The 27,048-nt window shown below is 35.9% G+C and overlaps 2 protein-coding genes across 3 annotated transcripts in view; one reads left to right on the forward strand and one right to left on the reverse strand.

Moving 5' to 3' along the window:
• LOC116176736 (octopamine receptor beta-3R-like) overlaps positions 1–27,048 on the reverse strand; it is a 203,736-nt gene that overhangs the window by 99,672 nt on the left and 77,016 nt on the right. For both annotated transcript variants that reach the window (XM_031495495.1, XM_031495494.1), the window contains exon 2: positions 20,845–22,047. In XM_031495495.1, the coding sequence (XP_031351355.1) occupies positions 20,845–21,850 (1,006 nt within the window). In that variant the 5' untranslated portion in view covers positions 21,851–22,047. The remainder of the gene's footprint in view (positions 1–20,844; positions 22,048–27,048) is intronic.
• The window catches only part of LOC116176737 (facilitated trehalose transporter Tret1-like), a 91,450-nt gene that overhangs the window by 16,314 nt on the left and 48,088 nt on the right, over positions 1–27,048 (forward strand). The window lies entirely within an intron of this gene.

Consider the following 27,048-nt stretch of genomic DNA (forward strand, 5'->3'; position numbering starts at 1 on the left):
ATTGGGTTGAGCTCAAAATAAAATATAGTCATTTCTCATATTGGCAAATTCACCAGCAACCGTCAAACAAAATGCTGACGAGTGATAGTATAAAATTCAATATCATTCAATTAAGGAAATTGTATCTTTATTACTGTTCACTTAATAAGAATTTTGCATGAAGAGCAACTTTACAAAGGAACACTCTCGTTTGAAGTAAAATAAATCCGGAAATAGAACAATCCTTACAAGGATATCAGTATATCACTGTAACCAAGTCACCGAAATCATTTGACGTACGCATATCAAGCTATAAATTTAATCGAGTGCTTGTTTACAAAATTTGCGTATGTGTGTCGCTTCTGTAATAATCTGTGTGTTACATAGTACATACGCCCGTATACATTAAAATTCATAAATTAATCCTGGGAATATTGAACAGTACTGCCATTCCCGTGAATATAATCTACAAACTTTCCAAAGGATTTATAGTATTTCGTTGGCTTCGTGTTTTCGATAATAAAATTGTTTTATACATTAATTAAATTCGCAATATTAATTTCTCTCTACCACAAATTTTCAATGTAATAACGAGCATCAGATCGTTTTCATTTTTTAAAAGATAGTCCTTTTATGAAATCCTTATTTACTTACCGAAAAAGTAAGGTTTGAACGATATATAGCAATACAAAAAGTAGTATAGTAAATAGTTAGTGGAATATTTTGACAATTGAATTGCACGTCTAATGTACGTACTAACAAAACTAACAAACTCGCTCAGTATTTAAGGTTGATTCTAAATCACACGACCGTTAATTTCCACTACACGATGAAGTTCCCATTTTGGATAAAAACGCTGATTATTATTGGTTTGTCCCTTAATGGCACTCACAATGGATTGGTAACTAACCCACGACAATAATTTCATGGAAATAGCGGCACAGTTTTCCCTAAAAATTCGATAAATACCTTCATCTTTCACAATAATATCACATACGACTATGCGGCTGACAATTTTTTTCATAAACTTAAAATAACACGGCTTCGGTTCGAAACTTTAGTTGAAAATGAGTCTTGACGAGATCACAAAATGCCTTGCTTAACTCATATAGGTTCGGTTCGAAAAGTGGGCGAAGAATTCCTTTCTCCCACCAGATTTTTACTTTTGTACTCGCCAAATTCTACACCCGAAGCGGACCCAACGCAGAATAGGGCTTCTCTCATTTTTTTTGGATGGTTGTGAAGGTTTCTTAGATTCCTCCGCTGAAAAATATCGAGGCTACGCCAACTACAGGTAAGATTTCTCCTTTACTTATGATTGCACTTGTCTTTGCTTTATCGTTATTTAATATTGGAGGCAATTTTACTTGAAATAAACCAGTATTTCTTTTTGATAATTTAAAAATTTTATTTAAACGAAATATTTAAAATTGTGTAACAAAGAAGAAAACAATAATTAACTATAACAAAAAAATTTCGTCGAACTGTTTTTCAGTTGGGAGAGTGCCCAGGATACATGCACTATTTCCACGTTGGATGGCCAAGGATATCCTTTGAAATAAAAATTGCTTAGCGCGTTTGTCGCCGGATTCCGCAATTAAGCTTTTCCCTATTTTATTCAGAAAATCTCGTGATTCCTTGCACCATGGTCCAAGTGTCTCGAAGGCAAGTCCCATAAATATATAATCTTTCTTTAGATCTCTTTTAGTATTTCTTTTGTTAATTTGATTTCTACTTTCCTTGCATTTTCCTATATAATAAACTGGGTGGCGCTCAACTAATGGTAAGTTGTAAAGAGGTGCCGAAGATTATATACTCTAAACAAATCGAGAGCTGTAATGTTTTCAAACCTGAACTAGCTGGCCGTTTATGCGGAGGGTTTGAGTTAACGCAGCGCCCACCTAATCCTACCATTACAAGGTATAGCAGAAACGCCGTCACTGACGTTTCGACTCTTATCTGTAGCACACTCGTTTCTTATCAAAACGCGCTTTATTTTCTCGCATATTAATTATTCTCTTTTATTATGAAGCGATATACGTATAAAATTTCCTATACTGGCAAATTTGTAAAATCAGTGCCAACATTTTCTTAGTTTAAAGCGACTACCTGTTACACGCAGCACTTCATACATGAAGGAAGTCTTTGTAAGGGTTGTTTAGCTCTTGGATTAGCTGGACTGGCAGTGTGGCGACTAAAGCTGTCTAATCTGGTCGGGAATTCCATGAAAATTAATTTTAACCACATTCGATCTTTTTGGCTGTGGAGTTAGAGATTCTGGTTTTTCTAAGGGTGAAGCAGTTTGGGCAATTGGCATTTCATATTTTAGAAATTCCATAGGGTATCCTAGTGTACCGACTTTCCAATAAAGGATTTGGTTAGTGGAACGGTATTCGTAAACCATGATGGCTATGAATCCCATTTTTTCTGTGTTTTTTTTTTACATTTCTTTAGAGCATTATTTTCTTAATGGATTTCGGATGTTTGCAGACGAGATGTCGGGAATTTAGACCATATTCAGTTATATTTAACTAGAGCACCTTTACATTCGGCAAGAGGTGAACATATTATTTAAAAAGTGGGACGTGGTATTTTATTTGATTCGTAGTGCGAGAATTAAGCAAACGAATCAACGATCAAAGACGTCCGTCTGACTTAATAAGGCGCCATTCTGTGGGCGTCAATAAGTTAATTATAATAAGAAATTAAGAAGGGGATGGTCGGAAGAATATTTTTTTTTTGAGGGAATCGTTAGCGGTTCCCATATCAACCGAATGGGTCGCAATTAATTTTTTTTTTAATTGTTGTTGGACCTTGTGCCGTTCAGAATAAGTGCGTTAGGGTTCGAGAGATTGCGAAAATCGGTCGGGTAATTCAAGTTGGGAAAATTCCCGAAAGGTAAAGTGCGAGGTATTAGATTACATGCGAGCTACGCGAGTTTTTCGGTTGGTATCTAAGAGTGAATTCGTCATTTATTACACCCCAAAGAAATGTATTGTTTAATAGGGAGACATTAAAACGTCATTGTGAAATACGCGCTCTTATCGTCGCGTTAATAGAGAACCGCGCCATCTCCAGTCAAGGACAGAGTGATTGAACGCGCTGGAGTCTTTCTACAAACGACCTATTGCAAAAAAATTCACAGTAGGTTCCGTCGTCGGTGGCGAACGGGAGGGTATTGCACTTTGTTAGTGGAACCAACTAAAGAGAAGATAGCCCTACACAGCAAAAATTTTTTGAGGGGTAAAGTTCTACATTAAACTTAGTAAAAACTTTCTCCAGTGGTGCGAATAATAAAGTGTTAAATGTATTGCATTGTGGTAAAAAATGAGCCCCCCATTTTTTGACGGAAATACGCGTTTTGAAGTATGTACCAGGAATTAGAATGAAACAAAAGTCGGTCTGTTGGTCTGTCTGTCGGCCCGCCTGTACTCTCATGTTTGGCGAAACGGTTGAACCGATTGGAACCAAATTTGGTACACATATTCTTAGGCATAAAAGGAAGAGCTTAAAAGTCTTTGGACGGAACAAGCATCCGCAGGCGGTATCTGTGCTAGCCATATCATTCACATTTTATGTATTTGACAAACAAAAGTTGATTTGATTTCCGATTAAACCGGAAGTGGTGCCGGAATTTTCAATATGTGCTCGGATAGATCGTAATGTCACATATAAAATTATATTTGACGAATGTCGTGTCGCCAAATATTGAGCTGACCCTCTTACGTCGAACGCACCGTTGCGGAAGTGTTTGCATTTTCAATCCCGTCATCATGATTACTATGGCTTACGAGATCCAAAGGGTGCAACCTATTCAGACCGACAGCCTATAATAGCCGTGTTAGTTCACGTGTAATTAACTATATGAAATGGGGTGGCTCCGCTCTGTTGCTTAAGCTCAATGACCAATTCCAAACACAGACGTTTGTCAGTCTTAAACCAATGCGCGTGTAATCCACAAGGAAACGGCGTCGCATTTTAAATGGCTTCACTGAAAAAGTGCGAAATAGAAATTCACAAAGTAACAGTATATTCATATTTTATCGAAACGTCGACATATCGCGTGTTCACCATGCGATCTCTAAATTGCGAATGTGGGCGAGAGCGATTGTACCACCGAAATAACTTCTTAATCCAAAACGCTCCACGGAGGAATATAAAATAAAAAAGTTTTCTAAAAAAAAAGTACATAATTCATACTGTTTATAACTTTTAAGGTCGCTTCTTAAAAAATTTACGAGTACAATGGCTTCGACTCAACTTTCACCTTACCAGATTTCCAACTTACGTGCTTCGTCATTGTCAAACTTTCAGTATATCTGGAAGCTGTTCCTTATATTCTAAACGTTTTAATTACATGCTTACTAAGTCGCTAAATCATATTTAATTAAATTTTGCTCTATATTCTTCAGAATTGTGTACGAGACTGTTGCTTGGCCTGGAATAACCCGCGTTAAGGGAACCTATTAAATAGGTTGATTGTTTATAAAGGTCGTTAGCTGATACAATGTCATCCTGAATTTAAAGTCCCCAGTTAGAATTTGTTACTAACCACCGCATTTGAAATGTTCCACAAACAGCAACGTGTGTACGAAATGAACCGTACAATTTGTTTCGTCACAGACACAGACAGTTTTGCGTTGCAACAATTAGATTTGTGTAGCAGAAGCGTTAATAGCATAAACCAAAATAGAACCTACAGAGCTATCTTACAAGCGGGGATTTGCTCCTAAATCCTTTTATCATTGGAAATGCTGTCGTATATGGTGCTCAGTTACTAATTTTCGTTTAATTGACAAGGACTTTTACGTAATAACCTTAATTTTGAATTTCCCTACTGAAAGCCTGTTTAAGTAAAGTTCCAACGTCGACGCCGAATTGATGACTAATGATTGTGGGACAGTATGTGATACATTTTGATGTTATAAATTGTGTACAATTGAGTGATCAATAATAATTAACTGTCTCATTTAACTAAGGAAATTTCAGTTTATTTATGATGAAACCAATGCAAGCTAACTATTTTTGGTCGTAAAATGCAGCATGAAAATTACATTAGTGTAATAATTTGAAGGATATGATAATTATTGTCTGTTCTAAATTAAAATAACTGTCAGGAGCTAATTATTTCGCACTATTTTCAATGAATCATTTTAGAAAATGCCTTTGCTTTAATGTGAAGTTATTTAATGTTTTGGGAAAATTTCGGTTGATCCAGTTTACATCGTCAAATTTCCACATGTAACTAAAATAATTGTATAGCGTTTTGTTTTATCTAGACTAAAACATATAATTTGTAATTCTTTGTGTATTAACGGTTAGACACGCTTCATTTCTAAGTTCTGGAAAATCCTCAAAGGATTAAAAAGAAAGGTTTGTGTTGATGCCTACAGATGAACTTTAGTGCAGACGAATTTTTTTAAGGGGAGGTGTGCGAGGAGATGACGGAAATCTTATCTAGGTGACGCATTTGAATCACAACGCAACATATTTCAGCAACTTAATAATAATGATACTTAAGTTAAAGCTGGTAGGGTATTTTGATTAAGCACAGTGTAATCGTTTTGTTTTGAATTTGAATTTCAGTGTTTTTTTCTTCTGTCGGAATGTTTATAGTACTGTTAGTTCAGTTAGGATTAGTTTTTTGTCAGTTTAGAGTATAGTACGAATTTGTTTGATTTCAGAATTTAATCATAATAAATATGTTCAGTGTGTCCAATTAATGAATTAATGATAAATGCGATAAGAACATTTGTTATCGCGTTGCGTAACGTCAAAGTTAATTAGTTTCAAGATAAGCACATATTTATGGTAGCTATATTTCTTTATTTATTTTATTTTATTCTATTCGCATATTTACATGCTACACAATTAAACAAAGCGCTTATCGCCAATAAATGGCATTAATTACTGCACCTAGTGCACCAACACTGACCACTCAATAGCACAATAAATTGAGAACTTGCCACTTATTACTGGTCGTCAAGGAAATGCAGCGTACTGTAAATGGTGTCAAAAAAGGAGTGTATAGGTACATGAAACATTTGAATAAAAAGCAGAGTTTCCTTCCGATTTGGAAATGTTTTATTTCATGTGGATATTCGATTGATGGCAATTAGGGGTAAAAGCAATATCATTCAAATGTTCGCCACGATTTCGCGGGCAGATCTTGCTCCGTTTTCGATGACTTTGCAGCATAAATTGTGTTAATCGATGAGAGGATTACCGCCCTCTAGAACAGCGTATGATTTCTCGCATACGCGAGGCTGCTGTATCCGCATCAACGATTGGTGTACCTCGAAAAAGATAACAAATAACGCAAATGGGAAGGAGGTATTATTATTATTTTTGTAAGACTTATTGAATAATTACAGTTGCTCAAGCTTGTAGATGTTTTATTCAATGTTGCGGGCTACCATCTCCATCTTGTGACAAAACGTGTACATTAAATAAGGTTGGGGCCATTGGCATTGAGATCATATCACTTTTGATTTTGTCGTTGAAATGACAAATGTTGATGTGAATGGGAAAACTCCAGACTCACCACGCCAAAATGGTTTAAATTAATTATCTAAGCGTCTTTACGCTGTATCCCCTTTGGGTAAAGTTATTTTTATAGAATTCCTCTTTCTTAACCCGTTTACTTTTAGGTTACGTGTTATTTTCATTACCTATCTTTGATTTACCTATATCGCAATCCGAAACCCATTTATTAATGGGATACGTAAGTTCTGAAGTTTTTCTAAGGGCACCAAGTCGACCTGTCGGGTTTGATTAGACGTTGGTTTCAAGTTTATGGATTTTACATCTACGTTAACGATAACTTTTCTACGTTTTTACATTGGAAAGAGTAGACTGTCAGGACTAAGTCTATGCGAGCTGCGGTTTAAAGTTGGTGCCCGTGGTCTCAGTTAAAGTCTGTGTTTGAGAAGCCTTTTTTTGGATATTTTGTCATGAAGAAGGAAACTGTATAAGATGGTAGTTTGCCGGTAATAGTTGTTTTCTCCTTTGAATTATCACTTGTAAAATAAAAAGCATCTGTGTAATTTCTCGCAAGTTGTGTGTTAGTTCGTTCGCTTCATTAACAACGACCAAATAGTTTCAAGTTCAAATCACAATTAATTTTGTGGGATTCTTGCCAAAAGTTCATTGTCAATCAAAATTTAGTTAAAGTCTAGAATTCAAGGATTTTGACCTTGCCCACTGGGAGTTTGACTCCATTACCCGATACCCCAAATATCTTCAACAAAAAACTCACTGAACAAGTGAATCAACAAATGGCATATTTAACTGATGCAATAACGGTGTGCCTCAGTAATTGGAGAGGAAAAGTACGCGTGCTTCTTATGTTTTCTAAGGGCCGAAACCTTCCAAGACAATAGGTTTCTCAATAAATGAAAAAAAACATAATTTTTACGCCGATTTACTCGAAACGAGGCATAGTAAAAAAAAGTAAGCAAATAATATAACATCGATTGGTTGCTTATTGCACTAAATGTTGTATAACTTAGTAAAAGCGTAAAATAAATTAACAACGTAATATGTACAATTCAGAGTGGATTAGTTCATTTCTGCTGAGAGTGCTCTTCTCTGTCCATTTGCGCGTTAGAAGTTTTCACGCTTCATATTACAAAGTACTTTTTCACGAGAATTTTCACCTTATACGTGTAGGTAATTTTTTTGCCTTATATTAAGCGATTACGTCTTTGTTCGCAAAATTTTCAACACGTAATAATATAGTCGCCCTATCCATTTACTTGAGCTTGTCGTACTCGTTTCAATTTTCTTCGACTGCTAGTTTTTTCTGGATCTGTCAAGCGGATTTAGAAACTTGGGATTTCGTTTTATTTTTTTCCTTATTCGCATTTGTATCAATTTTTTACCCCTAGCTTTTTGTCAAATTTTTTTACCTCGTGGCCACGTTTTTTCTTTTATCTGCTCACAGTTTTTTATAATAATAAAGAAATCAAAAATACTCTTAAATTTCTCAATTAGAATTTCCTAATAAATTCGGACCCATTTACAAGTTTTCCTAGACCAATCTACACAAATTGTGCCGTTTAATAATCGCGCACAATTCTAATCAGTTTTTTACATCAATGAAATTTTTTCTTCCCTGATGTTTGTTAAACGGATCCAAACAAAACCAATTAATTTATACAATAATAACTTGAACATTGGGCAATAAAACCATGGTTCCTGAATTCGGTCGTTCCGTTGTAACAAAATTGAATGGTTTTCCTCTGTGATTTTAACGGAATCCAGTAACTTTTATACAAAATAATTTGTTTACTGAAACTGTTGGGAAAATCTTTCAAGCGATTGAAATTGTAGATTTTAGTCGGTTAACGTTTCGTGCACGAAAACTTTCCCAAGCTCCGTATCGCAACGATCCACACAAGGAATCGGCTTCGTAAATAAATACAAGGTAATCCAAAGATCTTAGAGCTATTTTTAGATAAAGGAAGTAGCTTTTGCGTGCACATAAACATTGCATGTTGTTTATTAGATAGACCTTTATTGCTTTGCTGAGGTATCGGAAAGCGAAAGCACGCAAAATTAAAGAGTATAATTTATTGCAAATTGGTTACAGGAATTGGTTAGTGCTCTAGTTGCTAAATTACACGTCAACGTTGTTAGAAAAATAGTCATCCTATCAAAATCGGTGAGCAATGTCCATTCGTGTGTTCTGATTGTGATCGAAATATAACAGAACTACCTTTATTTTTACTTTGTTGAGACGAGAAACTGAGGAACCTTGACCTCCTACCCATAATTATTTAACAAATTTTTAATTAACATAACTCTGGATACGAATAAAACAATTGATCTTGAGAACTTTTATACCCTGACTCATAATTTGGGTTCGACTAAACACACGACAGCTGATCATTTACACAGGACACACATTTATTCAACAAAAATAAATCTGCAAAGAAGAGGCACTCAGGGCCTACAAAGAAAGTACCACGCACATGCGATTGATTGAAACAAATTAAATCTAAAAGAAAATTCTAATTACGTTAAAGAGTTGAAAATCGTAACATCCAGTCATAACTAAGGTTTTCTGTAACTTACGCTCAAAAAACGCACACACTAACTGAATCTGAATATTCGTTTCTTTGTTTTCACTTGATTCTTAAATTAAGCAAACTGGCTTTCTTATAATTTAAATGTAAAAGTGGATTTTGGTGGTGGATAACGTCACGTCGATAGTCACAACACTCAAATTACTTTTGCGGATACGTGGAATAACGCTTGAGCTTAGTTCAAATGAAACATTCACTTTTATAACGACGAACTCTTACAGCAACTAGACTAACTTCTACAAGAACTTTACAAACACCAAGACTGACTGTCTTTCACACAAATGCTAACCAAAAAGCCTTGTTGTTATACGCCTATTAAACGAGTCTTCCCTGCTACTCTTTTCGACCCTACTGCTTTATCATTTTATTAACATTAGCTAATCAAATACACCAGAAAAAACGTCCGACTTCAATATGACTCTTCGATAAACTAACACTTGTTATTTCTTCGGCGAACACCTGCGTATTTTCACATTAATTAGTTTTTACAGAGCGATGATAATGAACTTCTTATAGCATGACCGGATTTAAATGAGATAAACTTAAAAAAAATTCATCTTTCTTTAACATAATCTAACTTTACCATAAATGAATCCAAAACATAAGGCTCGACATGAGATGACCCTTTAAACAAAATTAACATCTAATAGATCAAATATACAGGATAAAATACGTTGCTTACCTAACAATATGTTGCCATAAAATGTTCTTTAATAAATCGGAATGAGGATGATGGTGATACAAATGACGACTGTACTGACGATGTGGATCTCGTAGAAGATATTGATAACCAATATCTATAAGCTGAGTAATCAATTAAAACCAACATTTTCCAATAACGGCAATATCCAATACCGCTTGAAAATCATTTTGCATGGAAGGAAATATGCCGCTATTGAGGATTCCTTATATCGCAGATGAATAATTGAAAACTAAGACCAATGCAAGGAAATTTTTGATTACAGAAATAGATATACTGTTGAAGAAGAAGTTCTGGTTTGGTAATCAGATTTAGAACAGAAAATCCGTATCTAATTGTTTTCAAAATGAAAATCAAATTTCCTGCTGTTCCGTTGCAAATGTTCAAATTACCCTAGAAGCTACGCATCGATAAACATTTTTATTATACAATCCTACAACAAATCTTTTCCCTAAGAGAGCTGAAATTAAAACCCTCTGTATTACCGATTTGAAGGGGATAAGTTACATTCCTTTATTCCTTTTTGAAGACTCTTCTAACAATTTCTTTTCCAAAAGCGTTAGTATTTGTCTTTATCCGAAAGATATTAACTATCACCACTATTTAATGCGGATCAACACTCGCGCAGTTTAAACGAGAAACCGCAGGCACTGGGAAGCTTTGAGACCGTTGTCTGACACATTCCCCGGGGGTCGCAATAATCTACATTTAAAATGTTCCGCAGAAACTTTCGATGCCGCCCCCTCCGACACTATTGTCGATTTTTGCTTTACCCCCAGACAGAGGATTCGTCCACAAAGGCAAAAAAAGCCATTGTGCTAAAAGTTACTCTAATGCACTCGGCTAGCGGTAAACGGTTCGTAATTGTACACTCTCAAATAGATTTAAAAGCTCGCTTTATCCACTGTCCTTTGTCGAGCTCTTACAAACGTAGCTTTTACTAATGTCGTGATTAAATAAAAGGAATCTCTTAGGAAGCCCTACTTCCGGGACTTACTGGGGACTTTTACTTCGCCGGTTCCTCTGATTTAGTTATACGGCGGTCTTTTCTCGTAATTTTCGGTTATCTAACAGAAACAACTTCGGTTTGTGGTTTAACGGTACTGAAATTGGGACGATTTGTTCTACTATTATATTTATCTAAATCATTGCATTGCTTACCTCTTCAACGATTTGAACAATGTTGCGAGTGTAATGAACTGCTGTACAATCCATATCTTTCAGGCTTAAATCCCGATGCTTAGCTCTCCGTTGATGCGTTGGCCAATCAGCGAATATGCGTCCATATAAAGTAATGCTTCGCTAACAGCCAATGGCGCAGAGGTTGCGTTGACTGACTGCTATTCGGAAGGCTGTGGGTTCGAATCCCGCTGCCAACTTCTCTGTCAGGAGGTTTTCCTCAGACGTACGTAGCTTCGAATAATGAAATCTGCGAGGCGAATACTGAAGCAGTACTCTTCCCCTCAGCATCCTAACTTAGTTCCTTTCATTCCAATTAGTACCTTTACCAATACAATAATACATTCCCGTTTTCTGGCTAAAGAGCGCCAGGAAACTCTGAGCAGCCCGCCTCCGGTTTCCATCAGGAGTGGCGGAGAAATGAAACACGTTGCCCACAAAAGGGTAACGCTACCTTCGGGATGCTATCTGTGACCCAAAAACTGTTCCCTACAGCTAATCATTTCTGTTGCGCTATGTATCAAACGGTACCGTCTGTCGGATTAGCAGCTTCCAACCGCAATACAGTCGCTAAATAGTAATCCTCTTAAATTAAAAGACTAAACTGCTTCAGTTTACAGCTGAAGACACTCTCTTGTATGGATACAGTATCCCAAACTCCTTCGCGAAAGTGCAAATAAAATCACGGGAAATGTTGTATCGATAGACTTTGAAGATAAATTATATTCGAAATGGGCCCTTTGAGAGGAATCCGTGTCTAGGACAACGAAGGAGGGCTGTACGAAAGGAGCTCGAAATAAATTCGCTATATCCGTTATTTGCTTTTCATTACTGCCTTGGTATTTGTAGCGTTTATTTATCGAAATAGGGGATTATTCTAGACGAATGTGTGCGGATTTATTATAAAAATTAACGAGTTTTCTCTGAGCATTGTGTTTAGGGCATATGTGTTATTTTTCAATTAGAGTTACTATTAAGTCCCAGCATATAACTAAATTGTCATTATTTCCTTTTGTTGATTTTGGGGTAAATACAAATCGTCGTCAACCTCTTTAGTTGGCGGTAGCGCTACTTAGCGACACATTCACGTTAAAAATAGAAAATTGTATTATGGTAAAATCAGTCAAATTCGGCAAAAAAATGTTTTGCCCTGATTTTTTTAATGGCCACATTTGGCCTTTCCCCCTCTCCATAGTTCAAAGAGTAGAGTTAACCATGGTTTCCCCTTCTTTTGACCTTCAGTGACATTGATTTACTAACCTTGAGGATCCCTCGAAATCCATAATCAATCTTAGGAAAGAACCGCGATGACCTAGGCGCAGATCTCATGGCTCGATAATCAATACTTCAGTGACCTTGAGCCTCTGAAACCTCAATCAATTATATTGCTTTAGTTCAGGAAAGAACCAGAATCACCTAGTAAGACGAAAATTTGAAGAATGACTCATGCCTCGATTATCATTATCCGAGTCCCCGAAATCACAATCAATAAAATCGCTTGAGTTCAAGAAATAATAACGAACGAATGGCCTTCCGTTCCCTTGCTTTTACTTCAGGAAAGAACCTTTGGCCTTCAGTGACATTCACTTGGAGCATGCGCAGTAGTTTAAGTGGCTCTAGAGAATGAACATGAAATTGTCGCATGCGCTGACCTCAAGATCAAAGTGCGCTCATACCGGGCCTTACTTATCTACAACGAAGGAACAGATTATAATAAAACGGCAGGGTAGGTACCTAAAAACGTAACCACAGAAATGTCTGAAGCAAGCTATAAATTATGCTGAAAATGAAAATCAACTCGTGATTTTTACGAAATAGAATTGAAACTGTAAAACAAATCGCTTAAAACGTAAAACACATTGCGGCGAACTTCGGTAGTAGGTCCGCTCACAAATGGCATGAAAAATTCAATAAGCATTTGCAAATAAGTATTAAAAATTTGTTTTAAAATTCAAATTAATTAAGAGCGACTTAATCGGATGTTGTTTTTGCATCTCATTTAATCACCTACCGCTAATTAATAATTACACTCACGTAATTTGCCGGATATTTCTAAATTCATAATTCTAATTAACCCCTATTGTCTCTTGAAATTTCTCAGGTTGGTAAAAGGTCCCTTATCAACCTGATAACGGCGTAAACCTGCACGGCCTTACAGCTTTAATGTTTTAAATTAATATAGAAACCAAAATTATCTAAAGAATTACTTAACCGGCTGAAATTCTAAAATATTAATTAGCCTTCGCCTTCTAAATAAAAAGGGCTTTCGGACGCAACAAAGACAATTAATATATCTTGACGGGAACGGTTTCAAACGGCGAATTAACTACAGTTTTCGAATACGATAGCGCATTGGGTTAATGTCAGAGATTGTATTTAAAAGAAGCTACGGCAAATACACACGTAATTACTTAAAACATTTCTGTGTTTAGAGAGTCTTCTCCAGTTTCAGACAAATTCGAAAATTGTAACTCCAAATAGGTACGATTGTGGATCAACAAGCAATACAACTTCCTTAACTGGTAGGGTAGAAATGTCTAGTGATAGACGTCATACACCCTATTAACAGAATTTTGAAGAGTTGTCCAGTGGAAGACGTTGTGGACATTCTGCTAAACAACAATTTTTACTGGCTCCGCCAAATTATCCTCTAAATATTAGGCTCAATCAATGGTATCTTGGTAAATGGATTTGTACAAAGGGTCCCATAGAATAGGCGCCACGGTCTCTCAGATTGGCGCCACTTGATTTCTTTCTTTGGGGACATTTAAACTGTAGTGTGGGCTACCCTGCCAATACTCAAGAACTAAGACACAGAATAACAAATGACCAAAATGACACATTTGTTAATGTCCGTGAATAATTTCAACGTGTGCAAGGGTACTCTCCAGTATAGTCCTCAAGCATTGTTGTTTTCGAAAAGCATGAGAAGAGTTAAGTCAAGCACCTGTAAATTAGCGTAGGGTGATTTTATTTTTGTGCGACAACCGTATAGCGCGGGATGTTATTTTTGTGTTTGAAGCATTCTCATTGAGACTTTCGGGGTCAAAAGAAAAAGAAATGAAAAGCGCGATGTTTGTAGGGCCCAGAAGAAGAGAAGGACAATAAGACTCTAGCGGGGTCAAATAAATTTTGTGACCGAAAAACAGTAATTCGAAGAGCCTGAAAATTGAGTTCTATTATAAAATGAACATCTCGAAACCCATGAGTGCAAAAATAGCACACAATCCGCAAAAAACTAAGGGGGGGAGCACATGAATAAAATTGGATATCTAAAAATAAAAAGAGTACACAACATATGCGACAAAAAATAGCCCAAAGTCATATATGATTAATAATAACGATTGTGCATTATTAAAACCATTAGACCCTCAACTTGACCCACTTAACATTTTACTTAAATTGAAAGGAACTAATTACGTCAATTAAGATTAAACCAACTGGAAACTAAGTGCGCAACTGAACCGGAATCGCCAAAGAAATTCGTTTACTTCATAAAGTAGGTGTTGTGAGAGAATAATTTATATGGCTACGCTATGAGATGAGATGAGTTTAATATTACTTGCCAGAAAGTTTTCTAATAAGACAAAAAAAATCAAGTGCAATTAGCTAGTTCGCTTTGGAGAATTTTATGTCTAGTCAACTGAAAAATAAATACTCGTTTCAAATTGCGCTGCTGCTTTGCATTCTTTAGTAATTCCTTGCAACATTTTAATTAATTGGATCTTAAATTAGAAGTCAAGCTTTGTAATGAAAATTTAACCAATGAATAAGTAGTTGCGATTTTTGCTTCCATAAATTTATATTGGGTCTCAACTGTACTTTGTCTTACCAGAGTTGATAAGCGACATAGAATTAATTCCAAGTTGTAAACGATTGTACACCCCGATTTTATTGTTTTAGGACTTATCAGTCGATTGGGATAAATAACGGTTAATTTCTATGGTTTCAGTTGTTCCAATAATTAGTGTATTACCCATGATTAAGCTAAGCTCAACCAACTGCTAATCGAGCTTTCTAGTTTCAGATCTGATTAAAATTTCGCGCAGTACGTCCACTGGTACATGCACTTACACTAACTATTTATCAATACATAATTTAATCCTGAGCAGTATCAAAGGACTTTCAATTATCATCATTCAATTTCTATTGTAGATTCACGTTTGGAAATTGTTTTGTGTTACCTGCCATAGATTCTAGATCGGGTACGGATTGTGGGGAACAATCCGCTCATTGACAATAAATGGTGAATATGCGGTTTTATCCTAATACTAAAACCGTAGGTTATCATTACAATTTGTGCGTGTGCATTTAAAAGTACTCATAATGCTTGAAACGTGTGATTTGTGATTTTATGTCATGCGTGAATCGTGAACAGTTTATTTTAACAGAATAACTTATACGGCAAAGCTATGCAATCAGACCAATTTAATATTACTTGGCAGTTTAGCACAAAGTTGTCCAATAAGATAAAAATAAATTAAGTGCAATTAGCTATTTCGCCTCGGAAAATTCTCGTCTAGTCAACTGAAAAGAGAACATTCGTTGCGAACTGCGATGCTGCTTTACATTCTTTGGTAGTTTTGTGCAACACTTCAGTTAAAGATATCTTAATTTAGAGCTCGAGCTCCATAATTGCAGAAACTTATCATCCTTCAACCACTGGGTGGGAAATGAAAACTAATAAAACTAGCTCGGGAGTTGCAGTTTTTTGTTTCCATAAAAACCGTAATTAGTTTCGTTAAGCGTATGTTTGGAGCGAATTCGGATATAATCATTAAAAAAATTGAAAATTTCTCCGGAAGTAAAGTATTTCTGCGCGTTAACGAACAGCGTTGTTATCAACAGTAAGTGTCATTAAATACCAAAGGTTCAAGGATAAAAAGGACATTATCATTTAGCTTTTTATGTCAAAAACGAAGTGTTCGTCACAGTAAATTTACAAAGGGTGTAATGCTGCCCTACCGGGGTTTGCAGGCAGGCCGTTTGTGTAGCCCAACTCACAATTCAATTTTTCGTGAGATTTCTCTGGAAATTTCCAATGAATAAGTTTACTACCACTCACAGCGGTAAAAAAGCTCAAATCAACTTTCAGACTTAGTTCGAAGACGTGAGAAATTTGTACTTCTCATTGTCCGTCGTCGCGTTTATACGACAATTTCCAGCAAATGAAGGTGATTTTAGAAAATTGAAAGAACCGAAAAGCAGTCGAAGTGCCTCGTTACGGTTTAACAGGACATAAATCACTAATTGATCCTTTTCAGAAGTTCTTTATTGTTTTGTGTTAGTAAATCGACGGTTTTGTAGGAAGAATTGAGATGAAGCCCCCGGGAGTAAACGTAAAGGAGTAAAGGTTAATGATCACTTACTTCTCTTTATTGAACTTAAATCTATGTAAAAGATTTCGTATACCTCAAACTGTCATGTCATAAGTGACATTTCTACCCAGCGTACGAACTTTGAGAAGAGAAATTGTTGGCCACGGCTAGGCAAGGGTCCTCCCCGAATGAATGTTGGCTTTTGATCTAGAACAACGATGCTTCTCAATGCGCGTGAGGTACGGAAAAAGATATGTACATCCATAAACTATAATATGAATGAATAATCTATTATTATTAAATGGGTTTAGGATTGCGTTATGGGTAAAAGAAAGATAAGTAATTAAATTAAAACATATAGCATAATCTAAACAGAAACGTGGTTAGCCAAATAAGGAATCCTATGAAAATTAATTAAAATTACCTCGGAATGATATCAACAATGACCCATTCACGTAAATACGTTTAGATATATAAAATCGGTAATTTTAACTAGATGGCTTTGGGTTTTCCACTTCAGATTTCAACAACTTTCGGAAAGTAAAGTTTCATTCAACGACAACGTTAAAAGTGATATCCCCAATCCCCATTCGAACCAATGTATGCTCGCGTAACGCACTAAAAACGCATTCAGTGAATCACTCAAACAAAGGGTACATCTTGTTTACCTAAGAAGATCTTTCAAAAAGTTTTCTTCGTCTTTGTTTAGGAATTTTCCTAGGATACGTTTAATGAACTTCTCAGAAGCTCCTTGTAGAAAATCGTAATTTCTTTTATTTACCTATAGACCACCATCTCACCAGTCTTCCCCAAAGTTGACCATGTAAATTTTATTAACATTTTTTTGGGAATTAACAAACGGCAAATATGTGTAGCGAGCCCTTTTGAAATTTTGTTGAAATTCTTGAAAATCTGATAAATGTCCCTTGAGAAACTTAGGAATATTCCTTAAATCAGAAATTTTGTTATCCTACGGAAACGTTATTGAAAATATGCGCAGTAGTTTTATTACAACATTTATAGGAAAATCATCCTGACATCTCCGAAATCGTAGAATGTGTTTCCTGTAAAGGATTATTAAAATTTACTAAACATTCTTGTCTTGCTAGTGTTTTAGATCTGTTCTTGTGTTAATTGTAATAAAAACAATTATTTTAACAAAGAGTGATACCAAAACGAGGTTTAAATGTTATCGCTATTGTAAAAATGTTTATTCAGACTTGTGTATTTAATTTTAAAATGTGAAATTGCGTGTTAAAATGTAGGGTCATCTGTTCGTTTGCGATAAGGAGTATTATCGGACCAAATTTAACTAACGCATGTGTTCTAATCGCTGCGCTGTTAAAAAATAACGATGCAGTTAATTCGCCGTTTGCAACCGTTCCATAAGAATATTTAAATTGTTTTTACGACCGCCGAAAGCTTTCTTACTAGGAAAGAAGAGAGAATCAATCTTATTAAGTTTTAGGTCCGTTAATTACCCATTAATTGTTTTTAATTTTCTAATGTTGTACGAATATTCAGGATTAAACCGGCAAGGTCGTGTAGTTTAAGGAAAATATCAACGTGATAAAAGATTACGCCGCTTGACCTCACATTCCAAGGAACAAGATGGCATTGCGGGACTGCCCAATTTGGAGATTTGATTCCGATTATTTGGATGAGTATAATTAACTGTAATTGGTTGATGGGCTACAGTAACCGGTTCCGTTTCAGTGGAAATATCCGGTAGGTGCGCTCTTAAAAAACTTGAATTTTACCACCGGTCCCGTATTTTTAAGAAGTTTCTACTGTCCGAGCAGTCACCGAAAGTTTTGTTCGTTTTATTTATCAAGCCAGTTCGAGTCATCGAGTTCAGTTTATTAAAGAAGTAGTTTCCTTCAGTGAGTCTTTGTGTTTTAAATAGGTGCGCCTGAATATCGCAAACTTTTTTATGACCAGATTATTTTATTAAAGAAAAGAAAACTGTAAAGTAATTTAACTTTTTTTTTAATTTTTAAGAACCGACCGCCTGCGTGTGGCGGTATTATGTCCAAACAAGCTTTGTAAACGCTTTTTTCTTACAGGGATTTTGTTCTAATCGTTTCATGTGTTTCGGAATAAATTTTTGTCATTGTGAATTAATTAATTGTGTGTTTATTCGAATCCTTTGTGCGATCCAAATGGAGTTTTCATGTTTTGGACAGATCTTATAAACCTTTGTTGCGATAATTCATGAGAGGCTTTTCTGGAATAAGGTACTTCCAATATTATTTTGGGTAGATGCATGTTGCAGTCTTCATTTCATATTATACCATACGCGAGGTGTTGATTTATCAATATATTTTGTTGTATTATTGATTATACCTTGTTTTTAAATCGATTAAATTGAAGAGTTGTGAAAATTGAATTTGTTTGGGGTAAGCTATAGCTGTGATACTGCACCAACTACGACTGCAAAAAACTGAACGTTCTCTATAAACAAAGATGTAAACGTTGCCGAGGGAGAGACATGGGTACAATTCTTGACGTTCCTTTTTTTTCCTTTATTAATAATCACAGATCCTTGAACGCATGAAAAGCAAATCCATTAGAAAAGCCTTCATTTTGGCTCGGATGATGGCAGATTTTCATTTTCTTACTGCCGACATCTTACAGATTAATATGTCAGTTTGAAATAGAAATACGGTTCGTATAAATTGAACGGATCATAGATATTCCTAAAATAGGATTTAACCTCCTCACTGTTATTACCATTATTCCGCTCCAAATAATGTCTAGCGTAATGGCATTCTTTCAGCAAGCTGTCTCCGTGCGATTGTGGGCTCAATATTTACGGATTTTAATTTATAACTTCCACAAGATGAAACGAATGATGGCATAATTCGATTATTCAATACCGCTACTCGTAATAGTAATAATTAAGATTATTTTTTAAAGCGGGAAATAAGAACTTTCGTAATACTTTCCTCGAAGATTTCCCCGAGGTATCGTTCGTAATAATTATTAACATAGTAGCAACGACGAGCGCGATATGACTTTCTTTTATGTCATTTCAAATAGAATGCGAAAAATTGTAAAACAAAGAACAGGAAGGGTCCGCATAATACATTGTTTCAGTAACCAGTAATGCAATGAAGGTTCTTCTGTAAAATAATAACATTCAGTTATTGTGGGTTACATTTCAATATATGTTATGACTGACACGATTCGGTTAATCATTTGGGATACGTATCTAAAACATTCACGTTATAAATCCTCTATGTCGATTTACAATGGGAATTAATGGGAATGGTCTTTTACACCTTCCAATTAATCGATACATCTGAAACAACCATGATGAATAAATACGTGACCGATGGTATAAACAATAAAATGCTTGAGCCCAATCCATTATAGTTCTAGGAAGTAATAAATAAACGAAATGGATATTCAACTTGTACAAAAAGCGCTCGGGAGGTCTGTCAAGAAAAATCTTTTGGTAGAGTAACTTTACTAGAGTAAAAAAGGAACAATTTGGTCGTTCAATGCGTAAACCATTACTAAAAATGCGCAGAATCGACGAAATTGAATAGTACGGAAGGAAAATGTGAAATGTGGTCAAGCATTTTGTTAATTATATTCAGTTGGAATCCCCATAAGGAATATTGAAAAGGGAATATCGTTTCATTTATATTGAATAATTGAATTGAATACGTTATTTAATTTTGTTTATAATTTACGAAACTGGTCGAATTGCACCGAAATTAAAGCGCGTAAAAGCCGCCGATAGGGGCGTGGGCCGAGGACAGACTTAATTACACTTAACTTTGTCGAAATTATGCTGTGTGCTTAATTATGATTAATTACAACTAATCCGCGTAAAAGTTTATGCCTTTGCTAATTACGCAAGCTGCAAGTAATTTTTAAAACTTATGATTGATTAATTCTTTTTATTATCCCTGTATAATTGACTCATATTAAAATTTTATCACTTCATGGATATGAATTGAAGTGTTACAAAGAGAGTTATACTGATTTAGGTGGGTTTACTGCTGCTGGCAGTAAGGTCAAATAGTGCCTTAAATTTTGGGTTCTGTAGGAAGCAGAGCTAGGCAGAACTACGCCTATTATAATAAAGTCAGTCAGTCAGTGGGGCCATTGAGTCTGCAACGTTCGTTTTGTAGTACGCAGGCCATTTCAACCCCTAACACTGTAGCCAATCGGTGCCCAGTAACGCGTTGGCTCACGTATGAACTATCGTAGAGTTTCTCTTCCTAAACAAGGACGCTTACCCATTGCTGTATATTTCAACTATTCTGTACTATACAATCTCACACCATTAAATACATTCGTTCAGTGGAAAACAATTCGTTAAAGTTTCCACTGTGTTTTTATACTGTGCGTATGACTATCCCTAAAGTAAGTATTAGGGAAAGTTACAGAAGAGAGTAGGGGGTATATTAAAAATTAATTAGCACATATTGCGGCATATTGTAGGATAGTCTCCTTTATAAAATTGAGAGTAAACCTCCGGATAATTACGTATTGTAAGTGGAGGTTAATTAAAACCCGAAGTTTGTTCGACTACTAATTAACAATGGAAAATATAAGCACTTACCGTTCATATTAAGCTCCGTTGCTGCTTTACTGTTATCTCTGCTGTTGTAAGCTGTATTGTATCCTGTTGTGTTAGTACCATATGACGATGAGCCCGAGCTAGTGCTCCGTCGACCGTTAATCTGACCTACGTTAACGTCGCCGTCCGAAGGGTGTAGATAATGCTCACCGTACCGATGCGTATACGTCGAAGTTCTATGCTGATGAATGGAGTTCAAAATTATATTTGATGACGTTCTGGAGAGCGCTTTCCTTTGTCGTATCGCCTCCTTGTATATTCTACAGTACATCGTAACCATAACAACACCAGGTATCCAAAAACTGATCGAACTGCTTATAATCGCGTAGTACTTATTCACAACGAAAATGCACACATGAGGATTATTCAGTCTGAACTGTTCATGTTTCGCCGTCGTATACCATCCCAAAAAAATGGGCGTGAAACTCATTAACGCTGGTAAAACCCAGCAACACGCTAGCATAAAACTAACCGTTTTAGACGTCATAGTAATTGGGTATTCTAAAGGCCTAACGATCGCATAGTAGCGATCCACACTAATGCAGCACAAATGGAGAATCGACGCCGTCGAAAAGTAGACGTCAAACGAGTTCCAGACGTCGCACATGTAGTATCCGAAAACCCATTTTCCGTCAGTTAATTCGACACTCGCGTTAAACGTCATTGCACAAAGCGCGACCAACATGTCGGCCATCGCTAGGCTAACTACGTAATAATTTGTTATAACCCGTAATTTACGATGTCTGTGCACACTAATTATAACGAGAGCGTTACCTAAAACCGCACTTAAAATTATCGTCACAAATATAAATCCCTTCACGATTAATATTAATAAATCCGTCCAATCCGGGTGAGGGTTTTCTATGCTGGTCGCGTTGCTGTGGTTGTGAATTTGCGAGGAGTTGTGCAAACCGTTTATTACTAGCGGTATTGTGGCCGTGCTAGCTGTTAAAGTAGTTGAAAACGAAGCCATCGCGTTCACTAACATTGTTTAAGAGTTGCCTCCGATTGTTTAAAATTCAATTCGGCTTTGGTAATCAGCAAACCCTTTGTATATTCCTCAATCGCCGCTGATATCGTAATCGCCTCTCCAAGGTACGAAATGAACTTCCATTGTGACAACCACAATGGGGGACATTTTCATTCATCATTTGTCTACCTTCGAAAGCACTGCTCCATTATATCCTGCAAATAATTAATCGCATTAATAAAGTGCTAAGTAGAAATTAATGTAAAGTGAAACAGCAGAGATATTTTCCCCAATTCGGTACAAACAAATTTGTATTCAACCGATGCTACTACACTAGTTTCAGGCTGTACAATAAAAAATAGGCCTTTGGACTGCTTAGTTCATTGTCCGACTCAAATTTAACATTCATATTGCGACAGGATTTTCCACAGGGAATTCAAGTGTCGATTTGGAAGGATGGTAGCATGTACAGGATTTTCAAGGGTCGTGACGTTCAGAAATTGTATTAGCTTTGAGTTCAAGCCAAGAACTTGGCGTCGGCGTCGGGAAAAATTCAAATTTCACAAGGGATATTCATTTACAAGGATACATCTGAATACATCAATGCACTGTTTCTTTTCTACAAGACGAAACTTTTTGCGACTGTTAGGGGTTTTTACAGAACCTATGATAGGTAGCGCCATTTTGGCACGATAAGCTGAGGTTCATTAGAAATAGAGTACGGTACAGCTATGCAGCTTGAAGTGACTAGTTGTTTCTAAGAGATAGGAAAGAGGAAATTAGTCTTAAGCCGTCTAAAAGAGTTCATTACGAATAACAATTACTATTACGAGTAGAACCGCGATAGAGGGTTAGGTCATTGCGAGTAATTAGAAAACAATTTTGTGTTGAGCCGTCATAGAGTTCAAGTCAAAAAATGGTATTTAAAGTTAGTAAAAAATCGTCTGTAAATCCACAAAACTCGAAGGGCTGCAGTTAATCGAATTCAAAAAACGCGAAAATGATTAATCCGTGTTGCTGATTGAATTCAGGTGTGTTACGCATTGTAAAATAAAAATTGCAAGACGAAGATTTATCTTTGTAGTAATATCCTTAAAATAAAAGGTTTATTAGCAGCTGAATTAATCGCACGTTGTGAAGAGATCATTGCAAAACAAATTCGCTGTTGTAAATTGTCGTCGTAATGATAGTGAACGCGCTAATTCGTATTCAGAACTTCCGGAAAATGTTAAAGGTACGAATGGACTTTTTCCGTGCATAAATTACAGTTAGTGACTGCTCGATCAATAAGGATTCGTAAGCGGAAGTTAAGAGTTTGTTTTTCTTTATAATACGTTTATAATAACTCATATGAAAAAAGCGAAAAGCTAATGATAGCAGATTGTAAAATGTAAAGTATATTCAGTTGTACTATAGCGAACCCATCGGTTCCAGAAACTGCTATAATTAAGGTAACGTAAACTTTTGGATTTGTATAAAAATAACGATCGGTTCTCTTTAAAAAATGGCAGATATTTGACTTTCAGGAAGTAACAGAAGGCCAAACTGCCGCTTTTGAGCTAGCCGTTGACCAGGTAAGATTTTTTTTTAATCATCGTTGTGGTAGAAAGTTAATTTTAATTAACACGATCAAGACCCCTGTACTGTAAAAAAAATTGTTACAGTGTGGGAAGAACAGATATGGCTAAATATCTTACCCGTAGGGCTTGCATTAATTATTTTCTATTAATAATATTGTTATTTCATTCATGGGATCTATCTATCCCTTGGCCTATTTATTATTACAGTGTTCAGTTTAATATTGAGTGTGTGTATGTGTGTGGAATTAACTACATTAAATCAAGTGGGAAGTTATAAATATTCACACTGTCGGGCGGTAATTGGTTTACTTCGCAAGTTCAATCTACATTAAAAAGTTTTACACATCAATTAAACGATAATACTAGCCATAAAAATTAAAACCACCCGATCGATTTGAGCAAAAAAAAAATGGTTAGGGTACAGTTGGGAACCGACCGCAGAAGATAAATGGGATAAGCTGCGGTTTTCAATGGCATCATATTGGAAACACGTTACGTTTGCAGTATTGCGTTTTTTCAACAAGGGACACAAACCATCGCTTTTGTTACGCTACATTTAATTATGTGCAAGATAACTTGTTTGGGATACCCCGAAAGTATTTCGATATAAATAACTTTTAATAGGATGGATATTACGCTTTTAGGTTAAAATATGAAGCAATTTGTAAGGAAATTACCGAAACCCTCCGCTTGAGAATGTGTGGGTTTTTGTACTGAATTAGATAAGGCTTTTCCATTACGTTTTGTTACTGGAAACGGCGGCGCAAGTGAAGTATAGGAATTAAGTTCTCTTATTATGTGCGTCGATCATATGTTGTAAACTGGTCTGGCTAGTAAGGTACAAGCCGATATTAAACCAATAATATTCAATGCTATATGAACTAATTACGTACGGTTGGTACGTTGGTTGTATGTATAATCCAGTTTAGTTTGGAGTAGGTATCATTATTGTAATCGTGCTGCATATTCGATTACGTGTACCTGCAACAATAAACAAATTCAGTGTTTGACAAATACTGTAAGTACATTCAATTAAATGAGATGAGCACTTTTTTTATAACAATCAGTTTTTGCTTTTTCGGTCTAAATAAATAGACTGTCGATAAGTGTTCTTAGATTAAATTGCATCCATCCAATTGGGCTTAAGAATGCCGTCGGGAGGTTTCTTCAAACCGATTAATGATGCTAATGTTTCAGGAATCGTCTATACTCCGTTTCGTTCCGTCGGAGTGTTGCACTTTTTTCCCCATTTTCAATCAGTATTGTTTCCGTAAGAAATAAAACGCAAATAAAATCTTTGTTATTTACTACACTTTCAATTTCTTGTACAGTACGGATGTTGTTTTTTGTCTGAGTGACAGTTAGCGATTACGATCAATTACTCTTTAGATGTAGCAAAAAGAACCCTGCCTTAAATAGTTGGTCTATTATTAAAGGAATACATTCACAAATGTTTTGTAAGGGTTTAATGAGTCTCTCTGTCTTATACATGTATCGGTGTCTGTCGATTCTATCATGAAATGTATTGTCCTTACATCTTCCCTCAACTACGTTCTTCCCTGTCGAAGATTTTTTTTCAAGTCAATTACGCAACGAAACGCCGGTCACTTGTATATTCTAGCACTGTCTCGGTGATTTGTCTTATGACAGACGGAAACACTGTTTGTCTTCAAGTGGCATCTTATGGTTTATTAATTTGGTTAAAATTGTTGTCACTTTTAGCGTGGTACTGGAATTGATTCCTCTATAGTTTTCCATTTCTTTTCCATCCTCCATTAGAATTAGTACAGTTATTTTCCATTGTTTGGGTTACTGTGTGGTGGTCATTCACCTTATCAGTATCTTTTCCTTCTGTGAGTCCTCCACTCCACTACTGCACTTGTGTAGCCTGTTGGTCTGTTGTGATTTCAGTTGTTTCTATATCTCTTGGTGTGGTTTGGTCTGAATACAATATTCCCAAGTAGTCTTTCCATGTGTCCATATTTATGTGCTTGATCTCTCATTTCCTGTTTCGGTCCACGTAACAATACCATGCTCTAGATTTTTGAGAAGCATTCCCTGCGGTTGTTTTTGCTATTCAGACATGTTTCTTGTTACGAATTTGTTTATGTAGATATCCTATTTTCTTTTCTTGCATTTTTCTTTCTGGCCGAAGGATTCTTAAGCGGAGTTTGGTGTATTAGTTGGATTCCAGTGTTCGATAAAAGTTCTTTATATCTTCAAACTACTGTTTGAAAATCGATTTTTAAACATGCCGGCATAAGTATTAAGTACGGGTTTTAGGATGGAGATGGCGTGTGGTCACTACACCACCTACAAAACATCGGTCCAGCTAGCTCAAAACAAATCAAAATTGACCCTTAGAATTTTATAAAGTCTCCTCGTGCACATCCGGCATGGTCTATAAATAAAAATCCTAATACTGACTCAATGTGAGAGCCTCGGTGGCCTGCATCAACTTCCGAAAATTCCAAAGAATGAAAGAAATCTTGAACACACATAGAAAATATGACATAAACGCTCTATCTGGGTGGCACAAACTATTCGACACAATTAATTGATTGACAATAACAAAAATTTATTCCAAAACATATGAAACAATTAAAACAAAATACTTGCAAGAAATAAAAGCTTACAAAGCGTGTTTGGACATAATTCCCCGCACGCAAGCGATCGATAAATAAAATCAAAAAATCTCAAAATTACTTAGTTTTTAAGAATCCAAATAATCTGGTCGTGGAAGGTTTGCGATATTCAGGCGCACTTATCAAAAAATAAAAACACTCGCCGGCAGCTTCAAGAACCTTCACAATGACGTGGATTGGCTTGATAAATAATATGAGAAAAATTTCGGTGGTTGTTCGAACGTTAGAAACTACTTCCACTCCAACTAACTTTTTTCTGAATGCAGAGCAAATCATTTTAAAAACTGTTCACAAACTTTTAGTGGTCTACTCGACTACAATCTAAATCTTTTATTATGAAACCGACGAAACAACCCAGGCTGACAGCCCGTGATTTAGCGTAAATAAATTTACACGCTCTTTTTACCATCGCGTAAAAAAAACATATAGCAGCTGTGTTCTATGTTGATTCCAGTATTTAAAGAAACACCACTTCCACCATACAATAATCTCCTTCCTCTATATCTTTTAAATCAAGCGCCAATCACAATCAGACTTGATAATAGCGCCCGGTTCTGCATCTCAGTTATCATTTCCAGCAGCGATAACACCTGCCCTATTAAATTTCGTAGGCTAATAAAACTTCTTATCGCAAACGACCAAATGTCCTTACGCCGATCTGAGTTAATTGTTATATGGGAAACTAACGTAAACAGGGTTATGTAAAGCTGCACATATGGATTATTAACATTGGAAATGTTTATGTTTGTGTATGGGTACTACAAAGTTTCGTTCAAGGTCAAAACACAAGGTTGTCGCTTCAAGTGATGATTGTACCATAGTCACTTCGTTCAGCTCTAGTCCAAACTTCAAAGTTGAAGAAAAGTTTATATGAGATCAATCAAGGGATAAATTGAATGGGGTTTTTTAATTATTTGAGTTGTTTGGAACCTGTACTTACTCCTTCACATAATCATAACTACTAATAGTCAGGAAAATGACACGTTACTGG

This window comes from Photinus pyralis, unplaced genomic scaffold (assembly GCF_008802855.1).
Source record: "Photinus pyralis isolate 1611_PpyrPB1 unplaced genomic scaffold, Ppyr1.3 Ppyr1.4_LG7, whole genome shotgun sequence".
In the NCBI taxonomy this organism is placed as follows: domain Eukaryota; kingdom Metazoa; phylum Arthropoda; class Insecta; order Coleoptera; family Lampyridae; genus Photinus; species Photinus pyralis.